General features: G+C 44.3%; 1 protein-coding gene across 1 annotated transcript in view; it reads left to right on the top strand.

Moving 5' to 3' along the window:
- Positions 1–473: 473 nt before the first annotated feature.
- MTHFD1 (methylenetetrahydrofolate dehydrogenase, cyclohydrolase and formyltetrahydrofolate synthetase 1) overlaps positions 474–9945 on the top strand; it is a 58408-nt gene continuing 48936 nt past the window's right edge. The window contains exon 1 of the mRNA XM_079769562.1: positions 474–661. Within this exon, the coding sequence (XP_079625688.1) occupies positions 621–661 (41 nt within the window). The 5' untranslated portion in view covers positions 474–620. The remainder of the gene's footprint in view (positions 662–9945) is intronic.

Raw genomic sequence — 9945 nt, forward strand, 5'->3', positions numbered from 1 at the left:
TGGCCGAGCCTCAGGCACCTGAGATCTTCAAGTTACGGGCGCCACCCAGACCCTCCGACTCAGCCTTGGGGAGGGGGCCCCAGTTTGATAACGTGGTTGGGCGGGAACGCCACCGCAGAATCCGCGCGCGGGAGTCCCCCCGAGACGCTTGTGACCCCCGGGGACTTGCGCCCCTGTATCCAGGCGGGTCTGGGAGACGGTCGGGCTCCCGCGCCCGCGAAACCGATCGCCCGCGAGACCGCCCCTCCGCCTCCGCACCCGATAGGCTGGAGTAGAGACCCCACCCCCGCTTCAGCGGTTCCCCGCCCCACACGAAGGCGCTCTCTGAGATGACTCCTTCCACCAGCCACTCGTTCCTTCCCTCCAGGCATCGCGGAGTTGAAACTCCCGCCGCATTCCAGACCCTCTGACTCCTCGCTCCTCCCCGAGAAGGGAAACACGTTCTTCCGGACTGCGCACGCGCAGGCACGTCCGGGAGCGGAGGGGGCGCAGGCGCAGGCGCAGAAGCAAGCTCCTCCCTGGCGGTCGCTAACCTCGTGGGCTGGGCTGTCCGCAGTAGTGAAGGGAGTCGAGCCTTGACTTTGGCGGTATTCGTCGTGGGCAGCGGACTATTAAAGGCCATGGCACCGGCGGAAATCTTGAACGGGAACGTGGTCTCCACGTAAGCACCTGTCGTTGTCAGGGCGCGTTGGGCTGCAGGCAAGGGTTCTGAGCAGGGTGGGCAGGTCAGCAGCAATGGACCCATTTTTTTTTTTTTTTTTTTTTTTTGCGGGAGGGAGACCTGGAGCGCAAAACCAGACCAGCACGGTGGGGAGGAAGGACGTTGTCCTGAGCCCTTCACGTCGGAAGACTGGTCTCCTGTAGCTGAGGAAAGGGGCTCCGGGCACAGTCTGCCTTTGCAGATGGGCTGCCTGTGGCTGTGCCCGCTGGCTACGGGGCTTCTGGGACCAGTCCTCTTCCCTGGCCCGCCCTGCTCCCCAAAGTGCAGCTGCTGACAACTTTACTAGAAGACAGAATAGCTGGGGCTTCCTGCAGCACCACAGTCAGAACTCAGATATCCAGTTTTCCTCCTTCCCCTATGATTTGGAGGTAACATAGGGTCTCTTTACCCACTACACCAGAGTCATTTGCTGAGGGGCTCAATTTTTTAAAATATTTTTTAAAATTAATTTCAGAGAGGAAGGGAGAGAGAGAGAGAGAGAGAGAGAGAGAGAGAGAGAGAGAGAGAAACATCAATGATGAGAGAGAATCATTGATCGGCTGCCTACTGCACACTGGATCGAGCCCACCACCCAGGCATGTGCCCTGAGGGGGAATTTAACCTTGACCTCCTGGTTCATAGGTCGATGCTCAACCAACTGAGCCATGCCTGCCGTGCAGGGGCTTAATTTCCCCTTCAATTTAATGCTCCACTAACAGCCATCTCCGTGTCCTGGTCCTAGAGTTACATTCTAGTTTGGCTCTTGAATTTTGACAATATTCCATATTCCATTTGACTTCTTCCTGTGTTATCCCTACTGGAATACCTAGTGGATATGATTGCCAGACTTACTCCCAGGAAGTAATACCCCTCTACTTTTTGTTTAGGAGGTGATAGTGGGGAAAGATGAGACTAGAAGAGAGAAGGACATACAGGGTGGTGCAAAAATAGGTTTACAGTAGTTTCTATGGAAAATAATGCAAGAATAAACAGTTTCACATAGTCACAACTGTAAACCTACTTTTGCCATGTCCTCTTGCAGGTTGCTCTTTTTAAAAAATATATATTTTATTGATTTTTTACAGAGAGGAAGAGAGAGGGATAGAGAGTTAGAAACATCGATGAGAGAGAAACATCGATCAGCAGCCTCCTGCACACCCCCTACTGGTATATGCCCTTGACCAGAATTGAATCTGGGACCCTTCAGTCCGTAGGCTGACGCTCTATCCACTGAGCCAAACTGGTTAGGGCAGCAGGTTGCTCTTGGGACCTTGAACCATACCAGTTATTTTGTAACTGCTGTAGTTGGCATCAGTAACTCCTATGAACTCCTAACTTTGTGAGTAGAGATTTTTGAGTGAATTATAGAGTCGGTGGTGGTGAAACCCACCTTGGAGCAAAGTGATTGTTTCCTGGAGAAAGTGAAGTGTAAATTAGATTGTGGTGATTCTTTCACACTGATGAGGAGAAACCCCAGGCTTTTAGACTAGAAATCACAATACTTTTATCAGATTGCTTCTCAACATGTGGTTTGTTGAATTGCATTGTTTCTGTTTGACCTTCATTTGTTGTTTATTTATATTCAAACCTACTTTCTTTACCAGTGGCTTTTTCGTGATGAAAGCTTCCTTTTAGAAAGACTGGTTTGTGGAGATAATTTAGGTTTGCTTCTTGGCAGGCTGAGAATAGGTGCTCACTGGATATGTTTTGAGTGAAGAGCAAATTAAGTATGTTTGTAAGCTCCATAAGGGCAAACACATGCATTGTTTTGTTTATGTCTATATCTATAAACACCTATAAACCTTCATTTAGAACATACTAGTTTTGTGGCTTTAAGCAAATTAGCTTACCTCACCGTGCCAAAATTTCCTCAGATGTAAAGTAAACATAATATCAAGGACATTGAGTTGTTTGGAGAATTAAACAAGTTATTAACTGAAGACCATTTAGAATTGCTCCTGGCACAAAGTAAGTGTTCAGTACACATGAGCTGTGTTAATAATTAGTAACTACAGTTGACCCTGGAACAAGGGATTGAATTGTGCTGGTCCACTTACATATAGATTTTTTTTCAATAAAGATACGTCAGCTATCCATATTCCCTGGGTTTCAGAACATCCCTGAATTCAACCAACCACAGATAGAAAACAGTATTTTCAGTCTGCAGTTGGAAATCCGCAGATGCGGAGGGCCAACTGTATGCATTCTTCTAGGCCAGTGATTGGCAAACTCATTAGTCAACAGAGCCAAATATCAACAGTACAACGATTGAAATTTCTTTCGAGAGCCAAATTTTTTAAACTTAAACTTCTTCTAACGCCACTTCTTCAAAATAGACTCGCCCAGGCTATGGTATTTTGTGGAAGAGCCACACTCAAGGGGCCAAAGAGCCGCATATGGCTTGCGAGCTGCAGTTTGCCGACCACGGTTCTAGGCTATTTTATATAAGGGCCTTGAGCATCCTCAGATTTTGAAAGCCTCCTGGGGAGGAAGGCGTCCTAGAACCAATTCCCCTCGGATACTGAGAGACTACTGTCAGTATTAAGTTTTGGGGGAATAAAAAATTATACTCAGATTTTTGACAGTGTGGGGCAGTGCTCCAAATCCTTGTGTTGTTCGAGGACAACTGTGGTTCAAGTATACATGGATGATTGATTCATTATCTTTTAGACAACTGCCTTAAGATCTATTTCAATGGCTCTCAACATTAGCTACACATTAAAATCTCAGGGAGCTACCTTTTTGTTAATTCTTTTTATTTAAATGTGAATATATATTTAAATGTGAATATATATTGAAAAGTGCACCTATCATAAGTGTGCAGCTCAATGAATTTTTTAAAAAATATATTTTATTGATTTTTCACAGAGAGAAAGGGAGAGGGATAGAGAGCTAGAAACATCGATGAGAGAGATACATTGACCAGCTGCCTCCTGCACACCCCCCACCGGGGATGTGCCTGCAACCAATGTACATGCCCTTGACCGGAATCGAACCTGGGACCCTTCAGTCCGCAGACCGACGCTCTATCCACTGAGCCAAACCGGTTTCGGCTCAATGAATTTTTCACAACTGAATTTACCTGAGTAACTAGCACCCAGATGAGAAGTACCATTGGCATTCCTCTCACTCTCACCCAGTCACCGCCCCACAAAGGTAATCACAAAGGTAATCTCTCAGTGCCCGAGAGAAACACCATCCTGCCTTCTAACACTGACTTCTAGTGTCGCCTGTTTTTGAACTTGATATAAATGATATCATACAGGATAAAGTCTTCTGTGTGGCTTCTTCTGATCAATGAGATGATTCCACATTGCATGAAGTTGTAGTTCACTTACTCTCTATTGTATTCTACTATATGAGTATGCCACTATTTTACTTATCCATGGACATTTGGGTTCCTGGTTTTTGGTGGTTATGAACGAATAGTGCTGCTATGAGCATTCTTTTCTGTGTCTTTTGGTGGAACATATAATACACACATTTCTGTAGGTTACATAACTAAGAGTAGAATGGCAGAGTAATAGGACATGTGTGATCAGCTTTAGTAGAAATTGCCAATCTTTTTCAGTGTGGTTTTTACTAACTTACGCTTATAAGGAGCTTTTGAAAAAAGTATCAATGCTTGGTACTCACACCAGACTGATTTAATTGGAATTGCTATCAATAAGCTACTGGACTCAGTATTCTAACAATCTTTTAAAAGCTCATTCTGTGATGCTCATGCACCTTGAAGGTTGAGAACCACTTACAGCGTTAAGTCCAGTGCTCACCATTGAAGAACAGTATGGCAGTAATGTGGCCATAGGGGTGGAAAGCATTTTTCTGGAGAAGACTGTTTTGGGTATTGAAAGGCTCTCCCCCAGCATGCTCAGAGTTAACATAGCTAACCTGTACAGTGCCCCAGGGTTGAGCAATCAGTTAGTTCCTGCTAACACCGTTCACAAAGGAGCATTAAGACTAAGGCCTCTTTGTGCTTGCAGATTTTTCTCTAACGTACTTTTAAAATGGCTCTTTCAGACACTGCCACACGTTGGCACCTCGACTTTCATGGCGAGTTTGACCGTAGGAGCTGGTAGTGCTCACAGTTCCTCAGAGAGGGGGGGAGCTCTGCAAGGAGGGGCCGCCTGCCTGGCTCACGGGGTAGTGCAGTCCCAGCGCCTCGTGCTGCCGCTGACCCTTGGGTTTTGGGGGAATAAAAGATTATACTCAGATTTGTGACAGTGTGGGGCAGTGCTCCAAATCCTTGTGTTGTTCGAGGACAACTGTGGTTCAAGTATACACGGATGATTGATTCGTTATCTTTTAGACAAATCATCTCATTTGACCCTTGGGGAAACCTGAGCAGGAATGTGGTTCTTACAGCTTGACTAGGTTGGGCTACAGAGGCTCTGGGCAGGGCGTCCCACCTTCGCTCTTTTGCTGGGCCAAGGATATTCTTGAGGAAAGGTAAGCGAACTTCTTACATTGCAGCCAGGGATCCTGGAGTCTCGGGAAAGGGTCCCTCATTCCCAAGTTTGCCGGTCAGCTTCCTCAGTTGCCATCTGGGTCTCTGGGGACAAATTTGCAAGCCCTGGGCAGTTTATTCCCTGATGTAGTGTTTGAATTGTAAACTCTCTTCCTTGGAGGGAGGAAAGGTAGGGCAGGTCATGAGATCCACAGTCAGAATTTCTCCAAAATCTGGCCTCCTCCCCACATCCCATCCTGCAGCGAAGGAAATAGATGAGGCCAGGAACGGGATGAAACTTGGCCATGGGTTACTAGGCTGGTTAATGGCAGAGGCTCCACTAGAACCAAGGTCTTCACAGGGCACATGGTGTTTTTCACTTTACTGGGTACTTACCACTTTGCTTAAAAGGAATTTCATAAACTAATCTTTTTTTTCTTTATAGCAATCTTCTCACTGCCATACTTCCCACGCTGCTGAGAAGGCCATTCCTAACTTTTATTTACTTTTATTGTTCTCCCTTTATACTTTCCTGGTAGCTAAGACTAGACAAAGTTCATCATCCTAGATTCCTTCTCTGCCTTTCCCACCCCACCCTATGGGAAATCTGGGTCTTGTTGCCAAATTATCTCCCTTTGGGAGGAAAATCCCCATTTCTCCCTTAAGGCGAGTTCCAAGGCTGCAGCCTGAGTTTGATAATTGGAGGAGGTCTGAAGTTTAGAGATAAGTGTCTTTTTTTTTAATCCTCACCTGAGGATATGTTTTTGCTCATTTTTAGAGAGAGGGGAGGAACATCAGTGCCTGAGAGAAACATTGATTGGTTGCCTCCTGTACCCACTCCCACCAGTGATCGAACCCGCAACCTAGGTATGTGCCCTGACTGGGAATTGAACCAGCAACCTTTCGGTGCAAGGGATGATGCTCAACCAACTGAGCCACACTGGCCAGGGCAAGTGTGTGTCTTTTTTGGATACTTACTTATTCAACAAATATCTGTGTGCCTCCCAAATCCCAGGCTGTAACAGTGAACGAAACCTCCCAAATTTCTCATATAGTTTGCATCCTGAGGGGTGGAGCTAGGCAATAAAAAAAGGTAAAACCGAAATGTGAGAGGGTATGAAACAGAAAGCCAGAGTAGGGAAGAGGGACAGATTTCTGAGGCATCGGGTTGTAGTTTTCACTATGGGAGTGAAGTTCATACTCATTGTCAAAGTGATTTGTGGGCAACGATTTGAAGGACTTAGGGCCATGAGCCTGCCAGTGTCATGGGAAGAGGATTCTTGACCAAAAACAAAGCCTATGCCATGGACTTTGACCTCATCAATTATTAAGCCATTGCCTTGGGTCAACAGTGATGGATCCTGGAAGCTGATGTGAGTAGAGGAGCTGAGTGAGGGGAATCGACATTGATGGTGACAGGGCACCCTGGTTTAAGGGAAGTGTCCCTTAGGAGATTATACAAAGGGGTGTAAATTAGGCAGTATTAGAAAAACTACCCAGATTTGGTTTTTAGACTAGAAACCACAGTTCTCCCATATGTATGCTTTTCATAGTGGGGCCCACTAAATTTTGTGATTTGTTTGACTATCCCTTTTCTTTGTTTGCTATAACGGAGCCTGCTCCCTCATTGATGCCATTTTTCTTAAGTCTTTTTTTTTTTAGAAAGACCAGCTATACAGAGACAGATGATTTGCCACTTGGCAGGCCACTGAGTGAAGGTGCTCTGGGTGTTTGTGGATTGAGCAGAGCAAGTTGGATCTGTTTGTGAGCTTCCTCTGTTTGTGGGTGGTATTCTCGGAGCTGGCCTGCTCCCTCCTCCATGGGCCACTGGGTAACTTAGTTTAACTCTTTGTGCCTTAGTTTCCTCATCTGTATATTGGAGTAATATGGCACCTAATTCATGAGGTTGTTAAAATTAAATGAGTTAATGCCGAAACCGGTTTGGCTCAGTGGATAGAGCGTCAGCCTGCGGACTGAAGGGTCCCAGGTTCGATTCCGGTCAAGGGCACGTGCCTTGGTTGCAGGCACATCCCCAGTAGGAGGTGTGCAGGAGGCAGCTGATCGATGTTTCTCTCTCATCGATGTTTCTGACTCTCTGTCCCTCTCCCTTCCTCTCTGTAAAAAATCAATAAAATATATTTTAAAAAAAATTAAATGAGTTATTACTTGTAATAAAGCAGTGCCTGGCACATAGAAAGTTTTAATAAACAGGTGCTTGGAAAATACTTGTTGAATAAACTTGTGGTATTTGTGTTTATTCAGACTGTATCTTTGGTAGCCTATTTCAGGACTACCTAACCACAGATTTGGCCATCAGAGCGGATTATGTTCCCAAGTCCCAAGCAGGCCTCCGGATCATCACCCAAGGGGAATATGGAGAGAATGTGGAAAACTGGGATTCTCCACTGGAAAGAAAGAGCAGGCCAAGAGCTCTTATCTGAGACACGCCTCACAAAGGCCTGGCCTTTCTTGCTTTTAGAAATGACAGAAGTGCTCTGGCTGCTGTAGCTAAGTTGGTTGAGTTCATCGCATGCACCAAAAGGTCGCGGGTTCCAATCTCCCACAAGGCACAAGCCCAGGTTTCGAGCTAGATCCTCCATAGGGGGGCATGCAAGAGGCAGCCAATTGATGTTTTTGTCTCACATCCATGTTTCTATCTCTTTCTCCCTTCCTCTCTCTCTAAAAAAAAAAGAAAAGAAAAGAAACAGTTTATTCTTGTATTATTTATTACTGATCACTTACTAAAGCTGTGCTCTGTGGACCTTTTAAGAATCATTTGAGGATTACTCTAAGCTTCAGTGTTTGTTGACTCGGGCAGCTTCGTTTTCATGTAGCTGTCTTCTCCATGTAGTTAAATTTCCTTTACTGCCTTCTTTGTCTACCTATAGCTTCTGTTGAGATGTCTTTGTTAGGTCATATTTTAGGAATGCTTTTCTCTCAGTCCTAAAGTTCCAAAATTAGAAAATGATCCATCATCTTAAACAGAATGAATTGTATTTGTAATGGACTTTTTCAGGAATAATTGTACAAGACTTTGGGCAAAAGATATCAGGGTGACTGTTGAGTGTTAGGGGTCCTCTGACTAGGACTCTTCAGTGGTAATATGATTCTTTACAGATGTGCATCTTCTATTATCTATTCTAGGCTCTTTTGTAACTGTTTGGGAAATGTTAACTTGGAGGAAACTGATAGTAACAGACTCTTGTCCTTACAGATTCAAACACACATTGACAGGTTGAGATAAATGATTCCCACTTTGATGTTTGCCCCTTAGAAAGAAAAGATAACGCCCCAAATAGCGTTTTATTGTCCAATAGCAGGGTTTCTCACCCTTGGGCACTATTAACATTTGAGCTAGATAATTCTTTGTTGTGGGGGGGGGGATATCCTGTGCATTGTAAGATATCTAGTTGCATCCCTGGCATCTACCCACTAGATGCCAGTAGTAACTTTGTTAAAGCTTCATCAGTGTCTGTTCAGAACTAATTGGCTATGACTATTTTACTAGTATCTATGGTCATGACTTGAGAAATTTTAATCGTTTACTGCTACTTTGTCTTACTACATTCGTTGACACTCGGGTATTTTCTCCAACATCAAGACTGAGATATTTCTTCCCTTAGATTTTAGAAGATGTTGATGGAGGATGGTGTAACTTTGGCATGAGTAGTTCTGTTTGGGGATCAGGGATATTTCTCCAAATGCCTATTTCTGCTTCACTTTGTCCCCAGACCTTGTAGCTCATGGCCATGGTAGAAATGGGCATCTGCAACTCAAGGAAGTTTCTGTTAATTTAGGTTTCAGTGGTTAGTAAATTCTTCTATTATAGCATTTAAACTTTCTGGAAGTAATGAGCTATAAAAATTAAGGCACTTTCCACCATTTAATTCATCACCGCTCTGGGACCCTAACGTAAAGACACAAGGGAGAAGGAGTGTTGACTTTCCTCTCCAGAGTCCTCTTTTTTCGTTTCTTATCTTCAGCCATACTTGACACTTGGCTTTCTTTATTTCACTTTTCATTTCAGGGTTCTTCAGCTAGTGGCCTACCCAGAAAATTAAAGCAGGGAAGATATTTTTAAGGGACTTATAGAGACCCAATTGCCACTGTCTTTTTTTCTTTTTTTTTTGGTCTTTTTTCTCAACAGACCTAAAAACTTTGCACTTGTTGCTTTAGTGTTTGGAGCTATCCACTTAGTTCTTGCTGATTGTGGTTTATGTGTATTTTTAAATGTCTCTTATTGTTGTTCTGGTCGTGTCTCATAACAAGGCCTAAATGTTAGCTTTTAAATAAATCTTTCTAGTGGGGAGAATATCCCTGCTAATACTATTTCAAAAACAATCCTGCTTTTAAAAAAACATATATTTTTATTGATTTCAGATAGGAAGGGAGAGGGACAGAGAGATAGAAACATCAATGATGAGAGGGAATCACTGATCAGCTGCCTCCTGCACCCCCCCCCCCCCCACTGGGGATTGAGCCCGCAACCCAAGCATGTGCCCTTGACAGGAATCGAACCTGGGCTCTATCCACTGAGCCAAACCAGCTAGAGCAACAATTCTGCTTCTTAGGAAGTTTCAGGAAGTCAGTGTAACTGATCTGAAGCTATAATATTTTTTAGAAAAAAAAATTGCAAACTGAGACCCACTTAAATGGTAGCATAGAAAATACAGAACATTTTATTCTTAATATTCTGGGCTGACACATTTTCCACCTTGTAGAACTGGGTTCCCATAGCTTGCTCCTGCTGGGAAAAAGTGTTATTTTTAGTTTTCTCTAGATTTCCTTTTTCAGGTCT

Source organism: Cnephaeus nilssonii (assembly GCF_951640355.1).
Source record: "Cnephaeus nilssonii genome assembly, chromosome: 4".
NCBI classification, from domain to species: Eukaryota; Metazoa; Chordata; class Mammalia; order Chiroptera; family Vespertilionidae; genus Cnephaeus; species Cnephaeus nilssonii.